The sequence below is a fragment of the Pristis pectinata genome, chromosome 6, assembly GCF_009764475.1.
Source record: "Pristis pectinata isolate sPriPec2 chromosome 6, sPriPec2.1.pri, whole genome shotgun sequence".
Lineage (NCBI taxonomy): Eukaryota > Metazoa > Chordata > Chondrichthyes > Rhinopristiformes > Pristidae > Pristis > Pristis pectinata.
This window is the reverse complement of record NC_067410.1, coordinates 90,727,051-90,752,222: the sequence shown is the minus strand read 5'-3', so window position 1 is coordinate 90,752,222 and position 25,172 is coordinate 90,727,051. Positions and strand designations below refer to the sequence as shown.

Below are 25,172 nucleotides of genomic sequence, written 5' to 3'. Positions count from 1 at the left end.
TGCATTGCTTTTAACAAAGATCTGTTCATTTTCAGCTTCACCTTTTTGTTTAGCATTTCTAAACATCATTGCAGTATGAGAAGACATTTTTGTTTTATCTGCAACTTGAGCTTAATATTGTAATTTAAGAGTATTGCTACTTAATCTCTCATTTGGATATGTGCATTGTAAGTGATTTGAGAAGTTACTTCATTCTTAACACTTAAAATTGAGCTGCTAAACTGAATCATGAATACACAATGACTTTTCATATAGATAAATTTAGCTCTGAAATGATGTAGAGTATGTACTTATCTCTATCTTCCTTTATTAAAAAAAAGTAAAATCTAACTGCAGATCAACCCTGTACTGTTACAATGGAAATTACTTCTGCATGTCAAAATATTATGCAGATAGAAGGGGAAAGAATTTGAAAACAGAATATTGATAGCATGTTTGTTTTAAAACTGTGTAGGCCTTATTTTCTGTTCTATGCTAAAAATAGGTATAATTTGACTTGGAAGGAACTTAGGTTTTGTCGATTAATGAATTTTTTTGTACATTAGGGTTATGAGGATTGGTTACGGCATAAAGCAGACAATGAAGTAAATAATACCCCTGTGTATGTAATTCGAAGTGGTAGGCTTGTCCAGACAAGATCACAAAACATAAGGGTAAGTTTATAACACTTCTGGTGAAGAAGTGAAACCGAGATGAGTGCAACATGTTTCAAAGATGATTTTAGATAAGTTCTATTATTTCCCCTTCACCCCTCACTTATTCCAATATTGTGTAATTAATTTACTGTGCTTATATTTGTCTCTTATCTGTATTTCCTCCAGAATGATCAGCTGCAGTTAATAAGTTTTCACCACTTTATATCAGTTAACATTATCGCCTTTTGCATTATTTAATTTGTATATCTCTTTCACATTTTCTTTGTTCCCTCCGCCTGTCTGCCTTCTCTGAAATTTACAATATTTCTAACTTTTCCTCTATGATTAAAGCATCATTCTGAACCTTCTCTCTGCACAGGTGCTGCCTGATCTTTGTGGTTATTTCTAGCATTTTCTATTTTTATTTTAGAGTTCCAGCATCTAGTTTTTTGCTTTTTGATCCCCTGACCTCCAGCGCAAACATGTCTTTCCTGTAATGTGATGACCAGAACTGTATGCAGCATTCAACTTGTAGCCTTACTACTTTTGTATATTGCCCTCCCATAACCTCCCTGTTCTTGTGTTTTGTGCCTTGGCTAATAAAGGATAACATGCCGTTAATCTCCTCATTGATGTCCCCTGCTAATTTTAATGATCTCCGGACATACATTCCAAGATCTCTTTATTTCTTCACATCACTTAATATCCTGTTGTTCACTGAGCATTCTCTTGCCTTGTTGCAACTTCCTAAATGCATTACCATACACTTACCTGGATTAACTTTTATTAATCACTTTCTGCCTGACTGATCATATTATCTCTACTTTCCAGCAGTCTAAAAGTTACATTCCCTCACTGTCAACCACATGACCAATCTTTATATATCCGTGCTTTAATGTCTAAACCATTAAGCTCTATATAGAACCAGAGTACAGAGCCCTGTGAAAGTCCACAGGAAACAGTTTTCCAGTTGCAAAATATTTTGAATTTGATTTGCCACTTTCCCTTATGTCCCATGGGTTTTTAACTTTTGTAACCAACTTGCCATGTGGGACCTCGTCAAAAGTCCTGCTAAAATCCATGTGGATTAAATCAAATATAGTGCCTCCTTATCACCACAAAAATGTAATCAAATCAGCCAAACAGATCTTAACAAAACTCTCAACCATGCTTAATTGTGTAAAGGTTCAAAGTAGTCCTCAGAATTGATTCTGAAACTTAGCCTGCCGTTGTGAAGAGGAGAGAATCTGCAATCCTGGTGCCCTGGAAGTCAGAGAAGCCATTATTGGGAATATGTTGGCTTTATTAAGGAAGGTAGATGCAAAGATGCCTAATGGAGAGTTGCAGGGCAATTGATCATGTGATTTCTCCCCCCAGCCCACCCCTTCAATATTTTTGTTTGCCAGTGCACTTCCAGCTGGGGTGCTGGATAGCATTTGGTAGCAAAGGCATAAGATTTGTCTTCCCTTACTTTATTCTAACATAATGGATCCAATTATGTCAGCCCTATCACTTTCCTTGCTGATAGTAACACAAGACCATCCTAAGTTTTGCATGTATTACATGTACTATGTTCTGCTGTACATAATGTTTTTTTTTAAGTTATTTAGTTTAGGGCACAATATTTTACAATTAAAGCCAAGCCAATCAAGTGTGAAATATGGACCTTATTTTTCAAACAAGTGATATTACCATTTGGAAAGCTTTGTTCCAACTGGTTGTCAATGCTAAGTTCATTGTTATTTCAAAAAGTGGAATCTATGTTTTTGAGGGATGGAGGCATAGAGCTATCAGAAGATAAAACAGTGATGGGATAAACTGAGGTGCAGGTCAACTTTGTTCCAATTGAATTTCATAGGAGGCTTGAGGGGTTGAATGGCCTACTTAGAACTTAAACTCTAGATGGGAATAACAGTGTAATGGTTGTAAAACTGGATTAGTAACTAGAAGTTAAGTTGAAACTCTGTTGGACAGTTCACTAAAAATGATAACTTGTTATTCATTTCGTAATCTAAATTACTTCATTAATTTACTAAAGGGAAAGGACTATGCTAACCCTACATGTGATTCCAGTCCTGTACTGGGTTGATTGCTTATGCCCTCTGAAAAAGCCTAACAAACCACTTAGTTGTAAAATCAACACTACAAAGCAAAGTTTGCCATCGGTTTCTCAACGCAGCTGCCAAAGGGCAAGACATGTTGAATCATCTTTACCCACACCCTGAAATCCTAAAATATTAATGCAGGTAATGTTGAGCTTTGAGTTGGTTTCCTTCAAACTACTTAGCCTTTTATTCCTACCTGCAGGTTGGTGATATCGTCAAAATAGAAAAAGATCAAACATTTCCAACAGATTTAGTGCTGTTGTCATCTGACCGAGCAAATGGGACATGTTATGTCACAACAGCAAGCTTGGATGGAGAAACCAATCTGAAGGTTAATTTTTTTCTTACATGAGAAATATATTTTGGTTAACTTTCTAAGACAGAAATAGAGGCTTCTGTTGGGAATATGAACTGTAAAAGACTGAAAGATTTAAGATGGCATTTTCAGTGCAAAGCTGTTTTAATATAAAACTCTATTTATATAAAACATTTTCTTAAGTGTGTATATTTCTTTCTAAGTCTGCCCTGTAAATTGGTTTCTATTGCTTTCACATGGGTACAAGACCTAAGTAGCATTTTTCAGATCATATTGTGGAAATTCATCCCGGTAAATCTCTCTCTGCACCCTTTCCAAAGCCTCCACATGCTTCCTGTAATGGGGTGACCAGAATTGTGCACAATTCAATGCATCACTTTAAGATAGTTAATAAATGAGGTGGTGGGTTGATCTTATCCATTTGTGCTGAGCATAATTGAAAGTTCAAAGAGCAACATGTGTTTTGGTGCTGCAGAGGTCTTTTTGGGCAGAGCAAATCTTAGTTAGCTTTCCTCGCTATTTGATGCATAAAAATAGTATATATCATGCAAAATTTATTCAGCTTGATTTGCATTGGTGTTGAATGGTGAAATATCACACCCTGAATAAATATTAACTTCTTACAACTGCTGTTAAATATGAAGGATTACCAAGTTGATGGTTTAGTGAAGACGGTAGGCAGTGTTTAGCATAAGTGTTCTTTGCTGTTTTGTCCTGAAACTGTTATGGGCACTAGCATCAATATTGAGTGTTGTTCTGGTGAAAAGTAATCAGCCAGAAATGTAACTCAGTTTCTATCCTCACAGATGCTACTTGACCTGCTAAGTGTTTCCAGTATTTTTTGTTTTTTTATTTTGGGTAGTCTCCATTTTTTAGTACGTCTGTTTTAATGAACGGAAACATTGAGAGGTGGTGAAGTAGTAGTCTGAGGTGTTAGTTGAATGGTGTGATACTAGTTTGAGATACTTTTCTCTTATTGCTCGCCACTCCCCAGATGTTAGCACGGAGAATTAACTCTACTTGATTGTAATCCTAATCTAATTGGTGATAGATAGATACAGTAATTTTTATGTTCTGTTTTCTTGTATTCACACTTGAATGGTGTTACTGGAAACATTCAGAATATTGTGGAACTGGAGTAATGTCTATGTTAGGCCAACGTGAAGTCATGTCAGAATGACGGTTAGATTTTTACAACAAAATTGGACACCACTGCCCCACTTTTTGGCAGTACGAGTGTCAATTTGTTGCACAGCCTTGGCGCAAGTCACCTGAGAATTAGGTACTGTGTGGCAAATGCCAGAAGACTGCTGAGTAGACGGTAGTTCAAATTGGTCCCTGCCACACTGATTTGACAATGCAATGTTAAATTGAACTATGACAACTTAATTAATACGCTAATTATGCATGGGAATCCTATCTTAACAACAGGCAGAAATCTTCCTCGCTCACTGAGGATTCTTAATGACCTGGAGAGACATTGGGGTACAAGTACATAGTTCCCTGAAAGTTGCAACATGGGTAGACAGTTTGGTGATGAAGGCCTATGGCATGCTTGCCTTCATTGGCCGAGGCATTGAGTACAAAATGATAGGCCATTAGGCCACTGCTCTCCAGGAAAAATGTGATTATGCTGGAGAGGGTGCAGAAAAGATTGTCAAGGATGTTTCCTGAAAGGGCTTCAGTTATAAAGAGATATTGGGTAGGCTGGGTCTATTTTTCTTGTTGCCAAGGAGGCTGAGAGGTGATGTGATAAAGGTACATAATATTTATGAGAAGCTTGGATAGGGTAGATAGCCAGAGTCTGTTTCTAATTTGTAGGGTGTCTAAAACTAGAGGGCGAAGATTTAAGGTGAGAGGAAGGTGATTTAAAAGGGATCTGAGTACATTTTTCGTAAGGAGTAGCTGGTACCTAGAATGAGTTGACAGAGGTGGTGGTGGAGGCAGTAGCTGTAACAACATATAAGAAGTAGCTGGATAGTACTTGAACGAGGAAGGCATTGAGGGATATAGAATTAATGCAGGCAAGTGAGATCAGTATAGGTAGGCATGATGTTCAGCATAGACTCAGTGGGCTGAATGGCCTGTTTCTAAAACTTGTAAAATCTCTGACTCTAAAACTTCCATAGATATTACACCAAATTTTATAATCTAAAGATGTATGCTAACCTGAGGAGACAGTTAGAAAGTGGACAAAAATTATGATTTAAAAAAAAAGTGGATTTTGAAACTAATCTTCAATAAGGGATGAGAAGTAAAAGCATTTGCATTGCTGGAAACTGCTTTAAAGGAAGAATTGGATGTTGAAGTGGGATCACACCAATATGATCTCTGTATGGATATATTAAAATTGGCAGTAATCTTATTAAAATTGTCTTGCTAAATTGTGGAATAAATGTAGATGGGGAGAATGGATGGACATTCTCATTATACGCAATGAGGATATTGAGACTAAATTTCCCTTTTTAGATGGTTAAGTAGTTTGTGGAGGATTAGTTATTGTGGGCCTTTTTAAAATCTTAAGCTATGTGCTCTCTTTTAGACCCATCGTGCAGTTCCAGAAATAGCAAAGATGCAGACGGTTTTTCAACTAGACAAACTGAGGGCTGTTATAACCTGTCACCAACCTGAGCCAGATTTATATAGGTGAGATCAAAGCACACTATAAATGATTATCTGGTATTTGTGTATGTCAGTTAACTTCTGTAACAAGTTTTAGTTTCATTTGTAAAATTATTTTCTCTGTATTAATAGTTAAGAACTTCTGCCTGTTTACAGATTTGTTGGTCAGATTTCAATAAAAGAAGTGCACGGTGACACTGTGAGGTATGAGAATTTATATCATCCACTTTTCAGTGAAACTAGTGAAGGTGTTCCTTGCCAAAAAATGACTAAATTCCCTACAGCTACTAGAGATGATAAAATGGATTTTTAAAGTTTGGAAATCTAGCAAGTTTGGAAATGTTTTGTGAAGACAAGATATTGAAGGAGAAAATAGTCATCAATATAAACACACTGTCTGTAAAGGGGACACTACTAATCACTCAGTGGATTGTTTTCATTTGTACTTAATTTACCAAGCAGCTGAATATGCCACCCAGCAAAGTTCAGTCACCAATTAACATCAGATTTTTTGGAAGTGATTTTAGTCAGAGCAGCTACAACTGGAAGTTTTACGCTGTTATGCTTTGTTTTGCCTTTCAACGTGAATGCATCTACGAAAGAACAATTGGTTTGTCATATTTGGCTGCTTTCAGGAGATAAATGGAACACTATATTAATAGTTTATAAAAGGTTTTTATTTAAAAAATGGAAAGATATGAACATTATGAAGGCAGAAGGGATTTAATTATTTGTTTAATTAGTTCGGCGCAACATTGTGGGTCAATGGGCCTGTTCCTGTGCTGTACTGTTCTATGTTTTTCAATATGTAATCTTGAGGCAAACTTTTTAAGGTTTGGATTGCAGCATTGCTAAAGTATAACATTCTGTTTCTTCAGACCTCTGGGACCAGAAAACCTTCTACTTAAAGGAGCAAGTTTGAAAAATACCAGCCAAGTTTTTGGTACCAAGATTTATTTTATTTTATTTGCGTGTTCTAATCAAATTAAATTACTTTTGACTAGAATCTATATTAAATATGCAGATTTTGAAAAGTTGCAGTACAAATGTTTGGAAATGATCTTGAAAGTATTCATAAATAGTTATCTATACTTGTGCAATTGTCAGCAGTTTCTTGCCCAACAAGCCTCCTTCTAACATGAGTAGCCTTCACAGGTTTTCAAGAAGTTAAACTTATTTTGAACTCATTGGTTGGCTACGTTCTTTATGTAACCTACATTTTTCTATTTTGTATACAAATATGAATGTAATTCAGAGATAAATGAGAGAAGGTTTGGAAAGCTGTACTTCTTCACAAAGTGTGCTGCATTCTGCCATGTGGCTTTGTACTCTCAAAGTTATCAGCAGTTGTCTTTTTTTCTACATTTCCAAAGAAGATTTTGTTTTGTTGCTGTATCACAATACATTTCTAACGATAGCTATACATAAATATGTTTGCAGAAGTTTTATCCTTCAACTATTTCTAGCAAAAGTCACTTTGATTTAAAAACTAATACTATTTGAAATTCATGAAGTAACTTACAAAGAAGCATGACAATCCATCTTAACGATGAATTAGAAGATCTAAAGAAGCAATGCAAGCCTCAGGACAAGGTTATCATGTGTTACAGAATTAAGAATGCTGTTATAAAATGCGTTGGGTTCATGTTTAAAGTACTTCAATTGTTCTCCCTGTATCCAGTCATTCTGAAATAAGGCAAGATTTAGAAACTATTCACAGATGGTTAGCCACAGCAGTTAGTAATGTGCTGCAAAAATGTATGTAAATGGATATGTATTTCTTGTCCTTTGCAGCTGTATATTTGTTCAGTAAAAAAAGCTCAAGTTCCTATCAACTAATAGACTTGGATGAAAGGCCACAGCCACTAGGTTGTAACAACTCCAAAAGATGGAGAGAATAATTGGGTAAATTAGATTCATAAGAGCGTAAGAAGCAGGAGTAGGCCATCCAACCCCACCCCCCCCCCCCCACCCCCCCAAGCTTGTTCCACCAATCAATAAGATCATGACTAATCTCCTACCCTCTCGTTATATCCCTTTATTGTCTCGATCTCTGTTTTGAATGCAATGACAAAGCTTCCACAATACTCCAGGGCACAGAATTCCAAAGATTCACCACCTTCTGAGTGATGAAGATTCTCCTCACCTCATTCCTAAATGCTTACACCTTGAAACCGTGCCTCCTAGTTCTAGGAGCCACAGCCAGGGGAGCATCCTTCTTTTATCCACCCTGTTGAGCTCTCAAGAATTTTGTATTTGAATTGAGGTCCGCTTTCGTTCTTCTAAGCTCTTTAGAGAATAGAGGCCAAGCCTACTCAATTTTCTCTTCATATGATCCTTCATTCCAGGGTCTAGCTTGGTGAATCTTTGCACTTTCTCTACAGTGAGTATATCCTACCTCAGGAAAAGAGACAAAAATACATGCAGTACTTCAGGTGGGGACTCATTAAGACCCTATATAACCGTAGGAGGACACTCTTACCCTTTTATTTAAATCCTCTTGAATTGAAGATCAATATATCATTTGTTTTTCTAATTTTCTGACATCTGCATGTCATCTTTAATGACTTGTACACGTGAATACCCACATCCCTTTGAACATTAGTATTTCCCAGTCATTTTAAAAATAGTACACATTTCTGCCAACATGTGGGAATGTTTTACAGTATATTAGGTTTGGTCTTTAAAATATTTGCAGACTATTGAACAATATGACTCAAGAAACCAATGAGTTTCCCAGTTTTGAGGTTCTGGGAGTTAAAACGAGAAACAATAAACTTGTTTCTCGAAGGAATAAGCTTATGAGAAAGGCATGCAGTAATTCTTGAATTTTGAGAAATGCACTTCATCAAAAACAAAAAAAAAAATGGCCCCTGGAAAAGGCAGAATACATAGCATATTTTTGGGCCTTATATGGTATTACATGAGAAGTTTAGTTATTCAGGGTTGTGCATTCTGCTAGGTATGATACAAACAATATACTTGTATACCAAGTAGAAAACTTCTCTCCATAGAAATTGCTAATACCTTGCTCTATGAAGTTACCAAGCAAAATAGTTTATACTAATATACGTGTTACTGGAAAAATTATTTATTGTAACACAAAATCCTTTGTCTCTTGCTAGTGGTAGATGACTTACTCGCAAATACCAATATAATTTGATGATCAAATAGGGATCATTCCCATCCATTGTGTATCCACATCTTGCAAACTAGTTATTCACATCATAAAGATTTCTCCACTCTGTACCCTGAATAAAATTATTTTAACTCAATCTTGGCTATGCATTCTTAATTCCAATTACGTTAATCTCATTTTGAAGAATTGGAAATTTCAAGGCAATCTTCCAAAATGATTAGTGGAATACGTCAGTGGTAGGATAAGTGTGATTGCAGTTTTTACCAGGATGCCTGTCTCCTGAAATAAGAAATCTAAATGCTTCCTCATATTTTGCTTAATTTATTGTAAGGGCCATTTGTGAAATCCAAGTGGAGAAAACTGGCTGTTGTTGACCTCATAATTCTGAATGGATTTTCTTAATTAGAAACCTATGCCAACAGAACACATTCAACTAGAGTGACAGATCTGAAACAATGATTTAGCAAAGCTGTTATTTCAGGAATCCTAAATCCTAAAAGAGGGTGCAGAGGAGATTTACCAGGATGCTGCCTGGATTGGAGGGTATTGAATATGAGGAGAGGCTTAAGGTGCTAGGGCTTTATTCACTGGAAAGGAGGAGGATGAGAGGAGACGTGATTGAGGTATGTAAAATATTGAGAGGAATAGATAGAGTAGACAGTCAGCGCCTCCTTCCCAGGGCACCAATGCTCAAGACGAGAGGTCATGGCTTTAAGGTTATGGGTGGGAGGTTCAGGGGAGATGTCAGAGGGAGGTTTTTCACCCAAAGAGTGGTTGGTGCATGGAATGCACTGCCTGGGGTGGTGGTGGAGGCAGATACATTGAACAGGTTCAAGAGCTTGTTGGATAGGCATATGGAGGAACGTGAGATAGAGGGATATGCGGGAGGAAGGGGTTAAGTAGTGTGAGGGTGGTCTGATGGACGGCACTACACGGTGGGCCGAAGGGCCTGTTTTGTGCTGTATGGTTCTATGGTTCTATGGTTCTATTATCATTGCTATCAGAAGTGCCTTAATCTTAAAAACGGTAAACGGAAGAACTTCATCTATTGGTACTGAGATTATGCCACACCTCAAGGGAATGTATGTGAGTTTTCTTTTGTTCGAAATATTGCTTCATCAAGAACAAATTTATAACTCCAGTAGTTTACAGGCAATTGAATTTGGCTCAACACCTATATTGTGCAGAAACGTGAATTGGAGTAGGTAAATCATCTGACCACAACCCATTGAACCTTTATGGTGGTGTAATTAGTTCAATAACATTGGATGAATGTAATTCCTTTTTGTACATAGAAATTGATTTTACTTTAAATCTTTGTATGTTGCCAATATCAAATAGCAACAGAAATAGCCAGATATTTACAAATCATAGTATTTACTGAGACTTTCTCTAGTAGAAAGATTACTCTATATTAACTAATTGCCCAAGATATTCACTTTTTAATGTTAATATTTTGGCTCTTACCTGTTTCTACCTACTTTAGAAGCTTTGAATTAGGTGATTGCAGTGTGCCAGTGCTATAATTAAATGAACATGCAAGTGTACTATTCAGGGAATTACTGGGAGTGCTTACATACTCATGAAGTCTCTCATTTTACATCAGTAACTATGCTTCTGATTTTCAGGTGTGGCTGTTTACACAGGAATGGATGCTAAAATAGCCTTGAATTACAAGAGTAAATCACAAAAACGTTCCTCTGTGGAAAAGTAAGTTTATTTTCATGATCTTCAAGGACAAGGATGATCATTTTTCTTTTAAATGAGTAAACAAGGATTATGGAATGAAGCAAAGATGCCATTCTGTCAGTTTAATTTGTCATAAAAGCAGAATGCTAGAAATGCCCAGCAGGTCAGAGAGTATCTGCAAAGAAAGAAAGTCAGTGACCTTTCTGATGAAGGATTTATATATATCTCCTGTTTTTATTTCAGTTTTTTGCTTTTTAAATTTAGTTCCAGTTATCTGGTATTCCAGTTCATTATGTTTTAATTTTCACCTAACAACTTCTGCTCATGCAGCACTTTCAGCATCAAGCCATTTCAATATTTTGTATTTCATTCAGTGAAATGATCACATTTTGATGCTGGAAATCTTTTTTGAGGCTTATTGTGCAATAATTATTCATTGATTTATATTTTCATGTCTCAGTGAAAATAATTTTAAGTATTAAGTGTGTTCTGATTTCTAATGGGACCAATTCATTTGGGTACTGTAATTTTATTGAACCTTGGTAAAGCATAATTCTAGTGGAGTAATTTTTCAACTATTTCTGCTATCCTCTATGAAAATTGCTCAGCAAGAATAATCCTCCTGTAGACTTCTGCAATTTTAAGCTGAGGTCAATCTGGGTTTTAAAGCAAACACTAAATCGAGTCTGAAATGAAATGCTACTACTCATTTCTTAAAGAATTTTTGAGATCTCCTAGGATGTGACTCCATCTGTGCACCATTGTCCTCTGTTTTTCAGAAACACCAATTCCCATGCCTGACACCAAAGTTTTGCCTTTTACCCTCTTGTTGTGCTTAAACCTCCAGCCACCTTTATTTTTCTAAAATGCATAGAACTTGTGGGGGCGGGGGGGGGGGAGGTGGGGATGGAATGGAATGTATAATAGAAACGAAATTATATTTTATGCAAACCAAATGAATGCTGTTTCTAAAACTTCTTGAAATTTGGCTTTTATCTTGAACAGGTCCTGTCGAAGACAGATTCTCAGTTTTTTTTCTGTATTGTATTCTCATAAAAAAAGCAACACACAAGCTCAGATTGCATATTCTAACTTTCACTCATTGCTTTTCTGCTCTGGGGCCAAAACAAATTTCATTTCTACATTAATGTACAATGCTAAGGGCTTCAAATAAATTTTCACTGAAAGCATTATAAGGCACAAAACCACTTAGTGATGCTTAATCATGTTATGTGAAACAGTTTGTAGCTTCTCAGATTTTCATTAAGAACTCTTTTGATGAGAGAAATTTTACTTTGGAAGAACTTAATGATCTGTGTGGAAAGACTTGGAGGTTGGAGGAGGAGAGAGGAGTGAAATGAGAAAATGGGAAATTTTGGGAATTCAAGGACCTGGTTGCACAGCTTATGAAAGTGTGCAATCAATGAACTTAAAAACGAATAGGTCAGCAAGTCGGGCAGCATCTCTGGAGGAGAAACTGTTAATGGTCTAAGACCCTTTGGCAGAACTGGGAAAGAGAGAAAACAAGTTAGAGAATGTCAATAGCAGAGAACATGGGAGAGGAATTGGTAGAACAAATTCTCTCTAGAGAATGAACAAATGATTTAATATGCTGTTAGAAGTACGTTATACAACTGTTATGTTTTGCTAATAGCAGACAGGCTCTATTAATAGGAAAAAGACCCAGCTAAAATCTTGTTCCCCTCCCCAAAAGCACTAGCAAACTTGTTCCAGGTGTAATTTGTTCAGGTCCTATTTGCTTCAGAAATGGTCTCCCAAGTCTCAAATCTAAAGCCCTTCCTCCTGAACCATTTCTCCAGCCACAAATTAATTTGCTTTTATCTTCCTAGTCACGTGCTTGTTAGCAGATTGCACTGAGAATCTTGCTTTTCAATCCCTTTCCTAACTTTCTAATTTTTTCTTGGAGGACCTTCTGCATCCTTTTACCTCTGTTGTGAATGAAATGAAAATTTTGCAGAGGTGTTTTCCATTGTCTGTGAGGGTGGGAAATTATAATTGAAAATGTTGGCCCAGTGGGACAAAAGAATATGGCTGAAAATCAGAATTGTTGAGTATGGAGTGGGAAAGTGAAAGCAATGTAGAAAATCAACCATGATCTTTTGAATGATGCATTAAATAGGGATCTGGTTCTTATACCTGATCCCAATCTATATAAAGTTTTTAAACAGTTCTTGTTGATATAAAATTTGAAAAATACGTATGCAAAATTGAGTTGATGTAAAGTTTCTCTTGCTTGGCAAAACTCACAAGACATTTGCATATTTCTTTCTACTTGTAGGTCCATGAACACCTTTCTGATAGTCTTCCTGGAAATTCTTGTGATTGAAGCAGTTATTAGTACAATCCTGAAATATAGTTGGTGGTATGAATCACCATACAATGAAAGAACCGTACAGGAAAAAAACAGCAGCAAAGTGAGTATGGATAAACTTTAACTTCATCTAATTTTGTACTTGGTGCTAGGAGTCAGAGGGTGGTAGGTGTGGGGTGGGGTGTGTTTTTCAGATTGAAGGCCTGTGAACAGTGCTGTGCTACAAGGATCCATGCTGGGTCCTCTGTTGTCTGTCATCTATATTAAAGATATTGAATGAGAATATAGGTGGCATACTTTAAGTTTTGTGGATGACACCAAATTTGGTAATAAAGTGGACAGTGAAGAAGGTTATCTAAGATTGCAACAGAATATAGATCAAATGGGAAAGTCGGCCAAGGAATGGCAGATGGAATTCAAATTCAAGTTAATTGTCATGGGTGTACATTCACAGGGTATAAATGCCATGAAAATCAGCTTTTTGCAGCAGCAGCACAGTACATTACAAACCTGACAAACGTAAGTTAACATAAAGTTAAATTAACATCAATTATACATAACTTGCACAATAAAATAAACATAATAACACAAGTGCAAGTTGAAAGAGAGGAAAAGAAATATAGTCCGAGGTAGTGTTAGGGTTTTTCAGATCAGTTCAAGAATCTGATGGCAGTAGGGAAGAAGCTGTTGTTAAACTTGAGGTATGGGTCTTCAGGCTCCTGTACCTCCTGCCTGATGGTGGCATCGAGAAGAGGCCATGGCCTGGACTCTGATGATGGATGTCACCTTCCTGAGATATCGCCTCTTGTAGATGTCCTCAATGGTGAGGAGAGCTGTACCCATGATGGAACTGGCTGTCCACTACTCTCTGTAGCCTCTTGCGTTCCTGTGCATTGGAGTTCCCATACCAGGCTACGATGCACCCAGTCAGATAAGTGTGAAGTGTTGTATTTGGGGAGTTAAACCAGAGCAGGACTTGCACAGTAAATGGCAGGGCCCTGAAGAGTGATGTTGAACTGAGAGACCTAGGGTTACATTTACTTAGTTCCCTGAAAGTGGTGACACAGGTAGACAGGGTGGTGAAGAAGGTGTTTAGCACGCTTGCCTTCATCGATCAAGGCATTGAGTACAAGGGTTGGGATGTCATATTACAGCTGTACAAGACATTGCACTTGGGGTATTGTGTGCAGTTCTGGTCGTCACACTATAAGAAGGATATCATTAAGCTGGAAAGGGTGCAAAAAGGATTTACGCAGATGTCACCATTACTGGACAGTTTGATTTATAAGGAGAGACTGGGTGGGCTGGGGCTGTTTTCCATGGAGAGTAGGAGGTTGAGGGGTGACCTTATGGAGTCAAAGTCGAGTTTATTGTCATATGCACAAGTACAATGAAAAATTTGCTTGCAGTGGCATCACAGGCACATAGCATTAGAGAGACAACAATTCACAAAAAGACATAAATTAAACATTATACAAGAAAGAACACAATTTGAACAAAAAAAAGCAAAGTTCATTGTAGTGCAGAATGGTCATAGTGTTGCTATACTGAGACTGAGGTAGTGATAGTGATGTAGAAGTATATAAGATCATGAGAGGCATGAATGGTCACAGTGTTTTTTCCCAGGATAGGGGGAGTTTAAAACTAGAGGGTATAGGTTTGAGGTGGGAGGGAAAGATTTAAAGGGACCTGAGGAGCAACTTTTTCCACCAGAGTGTGGTGTCCTATATGGAGTGAGCTGTCAGATGAAGTGGTAGAGGCAGGTACAATTGCCATGTTTAAAAGGTTTCTAGACAGGGATAGGAAAGATTTAGGAGGATGTGGGCCAAATGCTGGTAAATGGAACTAGCTCAGGTAGGCACCTTGGTCGGCATGGATAAGTTGGGCCAGAGGGCCTGTTTCCATGCTGTATAGCTCTTGACTTTTTAAGCATTTCAATATAAATACAATGCACATTTGCATTGATATAATGATTTTCAAATGGTTATTTAAAGTGAAAAGTTTTTTATCATATTACAAGGAGCTTCAAAAGAGTAAGTTCTGCTAACTTTTTAATCTTATTGTGCGATTTGTTTCATGTCTGTTTGAATCCTTTATTCTTTGTAACTGCTTAACACTCAAGCTGCAACTTCCATTGATATAAACTTATTTACAATATGTGCTTTAAATGCCAGTTCCACTGCATAAACTAGGCAGTACCTCTGGATCGAGGATGAAATCCCTTCTTTTGTGGATTCTAAGGTGGCTAATGAGACCAGCGTGGGACTACAGACTCTTCTGTAGATGGGGCAGGTGGAGGCCTTGGTCCTTTCTGTCCACTGCCTGCTCATGGTTTCTATTTGCTCTTTATGCATGGCATCAAAATTCTCAATACCAGCCTGAATGCACCTTCTCCTTTTGGATTGGTCATGGGTCAAAGATTCCCAAATGCAGCATTCCCCAGGGAATGGTATCAGGCATGCAATCAAAGTGGCCTGCCCGACGTAGCTGAGTATGATGAGAACATTGATACTATAGATGTTGTCCTGGGAAAGAGCGCTGTTTGCTTCCAGTGACTTTGGAGGACTTTTCAAAGACAGTGTTAGTGGTATTCTTCCAGAGTCTGAGGTGACTGAAGGGATCACTGCTGTCTGGAAAAGTTAGTTTTGTACCAGGTCTGAGGTCTTGATATTCAGATACCCAAATGACCAAAGACTATGATGGTGCATTGAAGGCGGTGTTGAATTTCATCATCGACATTTGCCTTGCTGAGTAGTTGCTCCCAAGATATAGAAATTGTTCATGTTTTCCAGGGTGTCTCCATGAACCTTTATTGTCAGGGAGCAAGATGGTGCGGAAGAACTACTCCCTGAATCGCTGTGTGGTTCTGTCCATCTAAAGGCACAGTGAAAATGACCTTCACCTTCTGACATCTCCTAGAAAAATGCAGAGAGCAGCACCAGTCACTATATATAGCCTATTTTTTAAAAAAAAAACCTCAAAGCTTTTGACCACGTCAATGGGGAAGGACCATGGGGCAAGCACAAGATGAGGCAAGTTGCTAGAGGGCTTTTGGTAAATTGATTTATTATTGTCACATGTACCAAGCTACTGTGAAAAACTTGTCTTGCGGATCAAATTATTGCACAATGCATTGAGGCCGTACAAGGTAAAATGATAACAGAATGCAGAATAAATGCAGTTACAGAGTAAGTGCAGGCAGACAATAAGGTGCAAGGTCATAACGAGGTAGATTGTGAGGTTAAGAATCCATTTTATCATACTAAGGAACCATTCAGTAGTCTTATAACAGTGGGATAGAAGCTGTCTTTGAGCCTGGTGGTATGTGCTTTCAGGCTGTTGTATCTTCTGCCCAATTGGGGGGTGGCAGGGTTGGGGGAGGAGAAGAGAGAATGTCCGAGGTGAGTAGGGTCTTTGATTATGCTGGCTGCTCTACAGAGGCAGCGAGAAGTGTAGATAGATTAAGTGGAAGGGAGGCTGGTTTCCATGATGTGCTGAGCTGTGTTCACAATTCTCTGCAGTTTCTTGCAGTCACAGGCAGAGCAGTTGTCATACCAAGCCATGATGCATCTGGATAGGATGCTTTCTATGGTGTATAGATTAAAAATGGTGAGGGTCTACGGGGACATGCCAAATTTCTTTAGCCTTCTGAGGGAATAGAGGTGCTGATGAGCTTCCTTGGCCATAGTGTCTATGTGGTTGGACCAGGACAGGCTATTGGTCACGTTCACTCCCAGGAACTCGAAGCTCTAAACCTTCTCGACCTCAGCACCATTGATGTAGACAGGTGCATGTGCACCGGCACCCTTCCTGAAGTCAATGACCAGCTCTTTTGTTTTGCTGACATTGAGGGAAAGGTCGTTGTCATGACACCATGTCACTAGGCTCTCTATCTCCTCCCTGTACTCCGACTCATCGTTGTTTGAGATGCGGCCCACTACGGTGGTATCATCTGCAAACTCATAGATGGAGTTAGAGCAGAATCTCACCACGCAGTCATGAGTATGTAGGGAGTAGAGTAGGGGGCTGAGGATGCAGCCTTGTGAGGCACCAATGTTAAGAATAATCATGGCGGAGGTGTTGCTGCCTATCCTTACTGATTGCGGTCTGTTGATCAAGAAGTCAAGGATCCAGTTGCAAAGGGAGGTGTCGAGTCCCAGTTGTTGAGTGTATGCCCATCCTCTTGTTGGCTTCAGTGTAAATGTCAGCGATGGCTTGAAATTCGTCCTCTGACCCTGTGTTAACGCATCAACTGCCTTCTGCAGCTCAACTATTGAGGTTTGAGTAACCTTGTTTCCAGAATGTAGCTACAGTAAATGAAACACCTGGCAACTTTTTTTTTAGGGATAAGATGTACATTTTGGCACAAGATGTAAGAGAAGTATTGGGGCAATGATGTAGTCTTGTTTGACGCTAATCTTCATTGAAAATGGTTCTGCTGTAGACTCATTGGTTAATATCACAACTTGCATGCTGTCATGGAGCAAGTAAAGATGTAGACACATTTGTGGCCAGATAATTTGAAGTGTCTGCTTGTCCCATGGTCCCTCCTAATTGATGTAGTCAAAAGCCTTGAGTCTTTTTGTTTAAAAAGACAGTATGTACAGTGGCTGGTGCTGCACTCTGCATTTTTCTTGGAGATGTCACAAGGTGAAGGTCATTTTCACTGCACCTTCTAGATGGACAGAATCCACATAGCGATTCAGAGGGTTGTTCTTCAGCCACTGCAAAGAGGCGATTGAGGAGGATCCTGGAGATGACATTCCTTACGGCAGACTGCAGGGAATCTCCTCTGTAGATATTATATTCAGACTTGTCTCCTTTCTTGAAGGTTTCCTGGAATAGCCTCCTCTTTCCTGATGATGGTGATGAGGCTGTGGATTTGTGAATGAAATTTTTCACCACTGAGTTTTAGGATTTCAGTAGGGATATTGTCTGCTCCCAAGGCTTTATTTTTGAGGTAGAAAAAGGCCGCCTTAATATTTTTTTGTTGGTCAGGAGTGGCAGTAAGACTGACCTGGAAAGGCTGCTGAGGGATAGAGTCAAGTGTGCTCACATTATTGTCAGAACTGCAGTTGAAGAGGTCTTTGAAGTGTTCCTTCCAGACTGCCTTTCTGACTTTGACTAGTTAACCCCTGTCCCTGACTACCAATGGGCAGAGCCTTGAGTGTTGGGCCATAGTTTTTAAAGCACAAAAGAACTTGTGAATGTCTTGGCCATTGGTGATTTGTTGAGCTTCCTGTGCCCCTTCTGTCCACCATCTGTTCTGTAGGTCCCTGGTTTTCTGCTGGACCTCTGCCTTCAGCTGCCTGTAGAGCTATTTTTTGCTCAAGGCATGGTGGTGCTTCCAATCCAGGAACACCATGTGTTGGCAGTTAATTAGCTCTTGGATCTTCCAGTCAAGAGTCTCTTCATAAGTGCCAATTATGGTGGAATTCAATGCAGTCTAAATCCAGGAGGCACTCTTTGGCTCCTGTCGACTGGGAGTTGTCTTTGAGACATGAAGAGCAACTACCTTTGCAAGATGTTTGAGAGTTTCAGCATTGATTACCTTGCAGTGATATTTCTGTTGAAGCTGTGTTTTGGGGCTAGGTTAGTAGAGATAAGAGTAGACTTCGAAGTGTTCAGTTTTTCAGCAAATGATGTTGCTATCCTTGTGGTCCCTTGCGTGGATGATACTATAATCTAGCAAATACTAATGCCTGGGTGGGAGGTGTTGTGGTGTGGTCTTATGCTTGTTCCTCTTTAATAAAACAAAAGGGTGACAGTTATGACAATGCTATGCTCCAAGTGTTTTGTCAGGAGGAGGATCCTGTTGGAATTGATCTTTCCTACTCCCCCTTTGCTAATTGTGGCTTTCCAGAGGGTTGTGTAGTGCCTTCCGTGTGCAACAATCTCTCAGATTTTCAAGATGGCCACTGTTAGCTAGCCATGCTGACCATCTTCTATATTAGCTATTTACTCTCAGCAAATGGCTGGGAATAACACACTACACAGGCAGTAGAAGTGAGGCTCAGAACAGGGCAATATGTGTGCTGGGTGTGGGCCTGGCACCGGGAAGATGAGCAGAGGCATAGCTGGGAGTGAGGCCAGGTACGTGGCTGGAATGCGGTGAGGAGTGGGGCCGGCAGAGTGTGTGCAAGCACATATGTCATTTGCATAGTGCAGTTTGACTCCCAAGATTCAGGTAACCTCACTTATGAAGTGTAGTCATTATAGGTTTAATGATTTTCCATTAGCTCTGAAGGTCGGCTCCACTTCCATGAAGCTTGTTGGAGATGAGGTGCAAAATCGAGTCAAGAAAGAGTGAGAAAAATGTGGCGGTAATGACACTGCCTTATTTGACATTGGCCTTCACAGTGATTGGTTGGTATTGTGGCTTACATTTGCTCCACAACAGCATGCAAGATAAAGGCAAATTTCAATGGGCAGCTGAATATGAAGAAATTCAAGGCTTTAGTGAGGTTGAAGAAGGCAATGTATAGTTGGCACAATGATACAATGTACAAAGGTAGATGGGAGAAGAATACATTCTGCAAAGGAATATAGGCAGGTTAAGTGAGCAGGTAAACATTTTGTATATGTAGTTTCAGAATATGGTTTCATCCATCCAAATTGGTCATGAGGAATTTTCTTCTTTTGAATGTGTAACTTTGGCATTCTCTTCCTCAGCAAACTCTGGAAATTTGGTTGTTGAATTCATTCAAGGCTATGATAGAGATATCTATGGTGGGAAATGGACAGTCGACATTCTGGGTCAAGACCTTCATCTGAACAGATGAAGGGCATCAGCCCGAAACACTGACTGTCGATTTCCCTTCATAGATGCTGCCTGACCCGCTGAGTTCCTCCAGTTCTTTTTGTGTGTTGCTCCAGATTCCAGCACCTGCAGTCTCTTATTGAACTATAGGGGAATAATGGGTGAATGGGAACAGACAGGAGACAGATCTGATGTCAAGATCAGATCAGCCATAATCTTATTGAATGGTGGAGCAGGCTTGAGTGGCTGAATGTTGTTATGAAATAGTTTTCCAGGGAAGAGGAATACAAGACCGCTTTAGCAGATGAGGCAACAATGAAATTGGATGGTGTTAGAGATGGATGTTTCTGGTCATGGTGAGGCTATTTTATCAAACGCTCATCTCCATATAAAATATTGACACAAAGGGTGTGCAGGATCTGTCAATTTCCAGAGAGAGGCATAGTTTTTTTTTGGATAGAATACAGAGTTTATATTTGGAACAGATGTTAATGGCTTTGGCCTTCTGCCTTCTGCCCATTACCCCTGGAAATAAACAATCTGACTTTTTAAGAGTCAAACACAGAAAATATTGTTTCCTGCCAAACCTTGCTTATTTAACATGCTACCTGTACCTGGGTCTGAGAGGCACAATGTAGAATAAATCCATTTGTGGTATTGTGAAGAACTGAGAGAGCTCAAGTTTTTCAGTAGCCTGATTAACTGCAACTGAGCAAATATGAAGTGAGTAATTTGTGTATATTCAAAATGTTATGAGATTTGAGCATGACACTCATTGTTTTAATAATACACTGACAAAATCATTTTATTTTTAGATTTTGACAGGTATATCTGATTTCTTGGCTTTCATGGTGCTATACAATTACATCATTCCAATCTCACTTTATGTTACCGTTGAGATGCAAAAATTCTTGGGATCCTTTTTCATTGTGTGGGATCTTGATTTATACCATGAAGGTTCAAGTCAACGGGCACAGGTTAACACCTCTGACCTTAATGAAGAACTTGGACAGGTGAGAATTTCCATTCTTAGCACACAGTCTTTGAGCATTGTGTTTGATGAATCTTGTAGAATGCTTTGATCACTTTACAAACGTATTTGTGATTTATGTCTGATGGGCATTTACATTGCAAGTATTAATGCAATGGATTTTTTGGTTGAATTTAACTGAAAAGAACAGTTGCATATAGTTCTATAGTTTGGAAATACCCTTTAACTGAATTACTTATTAAACTCCTGCAACTATTTTCTGTTCTCACCCACCACCCCTCCCGATCCAAGGCAGCTGAAACTACTTGTGGTCGGGTTAAGATGGGGAAGTTCTTGGAAACTGTCTTTCCGGTCTTGCATTGTGTTTTAAATAAAAAAAGTACTGATTTACAGGAAATATGCACAATGATGATTTAATCCTTTATTTAGGTGGAGTATGTATTAACAGACAAACTGGAACACTGACTGAAAATGAAATGAAATTCAGGGAATGCTCCATAAATGGCATTAAGTACAAATATATCAATGGCAGTTTGGTCCCTGAAGGAGTGACTGGAGAGATTAGCAGACAAACTTTTGTAAGTTATAAGTTATTTCAACACTATTTTTCACTTTCAGTTATATTTTGGTGCTTCTCAAGGTGACAAATGCTTGCGTGAATTTTTGAATGTAGTATCAGTATAAAATCATCTTGCATTAGATAGGCCCTTGTCCATTTATAACTCTTTTCTCACCTCAACAAATGCAACTATGAAATAAAATCCAAAATGCTGGAAAAGCTAAGCAGATCAACAGCATCAATAAGAAAGGAAGAGTTAATGTTCCAGATTGACCTTTCATGCATACTGGAAAAAAGTTAATAAATTTTCACATATACAGAAAGATGGCAGAGAGGATGATAGGTGGGGGAAAACGAGAATCGAGATCTGAAGTGGAAGGCAAGAAAAGTTAACTAACAAAAGCAAAAATAATATGGCAAGTAAAGAGACAATTAATGGGTCAAAAGAGGTGTCAGTAGAAATAGCAGAATCATCAATGATTGTTGAAAATGGTGTTTAATTCAGAAGAGCATTGGGTGCCTAATCAAAAGAATAAATGCTCTTCCATTAACTTGAGCATCATTGGAAACTTGCCAGAGGGTCAAATATGGAGAGGTCAGAAAGGAGGCAAGAATTTGCCTGCCAGGAGGCACATCAGAGGGCAGTATACTTCCTTATAGGACCCCGAAACCTGATTATGCTTGCAGGCTCAATGTTCTGCAAAGCCCAATCTTGGTTATCCTATGCAAAAGCCATTTGTCATTGTTTTTTGTGTTGTAGATTATTATCGACAAGGATTTGGTTTGAATCTGGTTTTAGTTTGCAGAAAATGCAATAAATATCGTCAGTTGTGCTAAACAGGGGAATGAAGTACCATCTTTCTAGGCCCTAATCTTTTCCAATTAACCACAAGGCATGATGGAATTAATGTTTGACTGAAGTCATGGTTAAATAGCACGAAAACAGGCCCTTCAGCCCAACTGGTCCATGTTGAAGTGAATTTTTTTGATTTGTTGTTTTGGAATGTGGGCATCATTGGCAAGACCAGCATTTATTGCCTAACTTTAATTGCCTCACGAAGATGGTGGTGACTCACCTGCTTGAACCTCGACAGCCCTTCAGTTTAAGGTCTTGTATAGATAGCGTGAAGGTACATAGAACAATTCTTTATTTGTTCAACACAAGAATTCAAGGTGAATCTCTCAAATTGTTTGACTGAAATGCTTGACTGAAACTGATATGGTTTTTCAACTCTGCCTTAATTAACACCACCAGGCCTCTAAACTTAGACAACCTGTGACCTATGATTCCCATTCATTTAGTCTCTCTGTACCCTTCTTTCCTAATTAAGGTATTATTCCTTTCACCCCTATTTCATCTGTAGTCCTGGTTCTCAAGATTTTAACGCAATGAATGTTGGCATTTTAAACAGCCAGTATTGAACCTGTTTCTTTGGTCAAGCATCCCATTATGCTTTGTAGCTAAGTCATACTTGCAGTAATTTAGTAATGCCGAGCATACAGCTAAGACTGCTACTTACACAGTCTGTAGTTTCACACACTCAAATCGTCCTAGGCAAACTCAATTAACATAGAATAAGGATATGAGGGGCTAATGCTAATGGTAAGTATGTTTAAAAAGCCTCCATCCCCACTGAATGATACCAAATATAAAATGAAACAATATCTCTTATTTCTTTGACCCGCGTATTGGAAATTGAGGGGCTTAACATGCTAACTGAATGATCATAGTTATGCTGTCATTAAAATTTCAATTTGTTTCACTCAAAAATAAAATCCTGTTTTATTGCTTTATTGCCTGTAAATTTTTTTTTCACTTTCTGGTATTTGCCTCTTCCCCCATTATGTATTGGATTACAGTTATAATAATGCAGGGCATTCTTCACCCAAATGCCTATTCTTCCTGCATAAACCCAGACAGTAATTTCTGGCAGCCCATTTAGTTAAGACAGAATCTAATGTCTTTGCTCAGAACTGACAAATGCAGAGTTGCTGCAATTTTGACTGTTGCTGGTTGATGATCAGGAGTAGAAGTTGTCTCAATATTGTCCTTTCCTAATCTGTCCTTCAGGTAATTATAGCAGAACAGATTGAGATTAACTTTAATTTGAGCAGAGATCAAAACTAGAATGATTTGCATTAGCTATTTCTTTGTTCCTGATACTGATATAAATTGGCTAATAAGCTTTGGTTAGGCAAAAATGAAGCAATCCAGTAATTGTCAGTGCTTGAAGACTTTATACCCTGAAGTGTCTGTTTGAATTAATATCAATTGTTTTCTGATTGTTTTCATGCTTCATTTCCTAGACTGATGAAGAGGTGATGTTCTTGAAGGCAATATCCCTGTGCCACACAGTGCATATTAGTGATTTGGAAGCAATCCACCGATCTACTTTGAGGCACGTCGTTGCTGATTTATCCAAAGTACAATACTATGCTGCCTCACCAGATGAGAAGGCTTTGGTAGAAGCTGCCAGAAGGTAAGCTGTTTTTTTTCCTTGCACATATCTACTGAACCTATCAATTTATGGTATTCTTCCTTTGCTTCAGAACTTATTTTGTTGAATCCGATCTCAATATTTTGAGCAATATATGGTGATAAATAATCACATCAGATCTCTACCTTACTGATTATGCTGTCATTGTGTAAAATATGAGAGTAGGGGTCCTCACTTCTAGTTATTGGACCTTTGTCTCGTTGTGACAGTAAATGAAGATGCTCCTGCATGATGAACTGATAACCAGAAGTTTGGCATCCTGTAAATGTATTGCTTCGTCCACTAACTTTTGCATATACAGTGTCAATGATATCCAGGGTGTAATGCTAATGGATTATCACATACTTAGTTTCAGGTCTCTGCGAAGTATGACTCATCTAAGTGATTCCACTTGTGCTCGTTGCAGTATATTACTACTACTTCCTCTATAAGTGGTTAATTTCAAGCATGCAAGATATGCATTCAGAAAAATATGCTAATATATTTGAGCTCACTGCCAGTATTGCTGAATGTGGTCATAAAGTGCAGTCATTAATCTTAAGATGTTCTAATCTTGTGTTTAAATGCTTGTTGCTAACTCTGAGTAAAATTTCTATGATTCATCAAGTGACTGCAAGGCTAGGGATATCTTAAAATTCGTCCAGTGCTGATTCCCAAATAGCTTGAGTTTGAGGTTTGGTCATTTTCAGTACGGAATCTTATTTGACAAGATTGCAAACTGCTTCTTGTGAAATGAAAGTGCCCCCACCCCACCCAATCCTTCTGCTCTCTTCCCTTTCTCTATTCTTTATTGCTTTGCACAAGATTCGGGTGTGTTTTAAAATTGAACAGGCAGAAAGTGAAGTATTTACTGAAATGCTGTCAACTATGTTAGATTGTACAAATTTTTAATTTGGAGCCATAGTGCATTTTGCTTTCATGTAAATTTTCCATGCAACAAGATGAGGATCTGTTTTGTGATACTGCTTCTAATTTCCCTAGGGGTGAGTTCTCCTTCTGCAGCCAACAGCTGCCAGCACCCCCACTCTCCTCTTACAGATAGATCACACAATAGTGAAGCAGCTGCTATTTTATTTTCTGGTTACTCTTTCAGTTTTCAGCTATTTTCTTTTCTGTTTGCTGGGATAAGTTCTTGCATTGTAAGTATTTGAAAGTTGGAAATGAAAGTAATTATATGATTTTCAGGCCACAGGTCGTTTACTGCACAAACTATGGGTCCACTCCAGATTATAGCCAGTCCCTCGAGATGGATTGCTTGCACTTCTTTGGGATGATTTTGGTTCTGTAGTGTGCATGTCAAAGCTTGAACAGGTTCAACCTGTAGATTAATTCCACTCCAGCAGGAATCTTTGTCAGAGTTGAGGTGCATTTGCTGCAAGCCAGATCAAGAAGAGGGTTGGCGCGATGGCTTAACCTCGCTTGACCACAATCTTCAGTAGCGGTGAACCTGTTGGTTAGGCTTGCATGTCATTGCATAAACAGATGTAGAATGGCAACAATTTTCTGAACGCAGCCAAATCTGAGAA

General features: G+C 38.5%; 1 protein-coding gene across 1 annotated transcript in view; it reads left to right on the top strand.

Annotated features, from left to right (window-relative positions):
- atp11b (ATPase phospholipid transporting 11B (putative)) overlaps nt 1-25,172 on the top strand; it is a 125,492-nt gene that overhangs the window by 26,400 nt on the left and 73,920 nt on the right. The window contains 11 exon segments of the mRNA XM_052018626.1: nt 546-653; nt 2,943-3,071; nt 5,599-5,702; nt 5,835-5,882; nt 6,557-6,621; nt 10,446-10,527; nt 12,806-12,941; nt 20,414-20,611; nt 21,019-21,037; nt 21,040-21,167; nt 23,456-23,628. Coding sequence (XP_051874586.1) covers nt 546-653; nt 2,943-3,071; nt 5,599-5,702; nt 5,835-5,882; nt 6,557-6,621; nt 10,446-10,527; nt 12,806-12,941; nt 20,414-20,611; nt 21,019-21,037; nt 21,040-21,167; nt 23,456-23,628 — 1,190 coding nt within the window.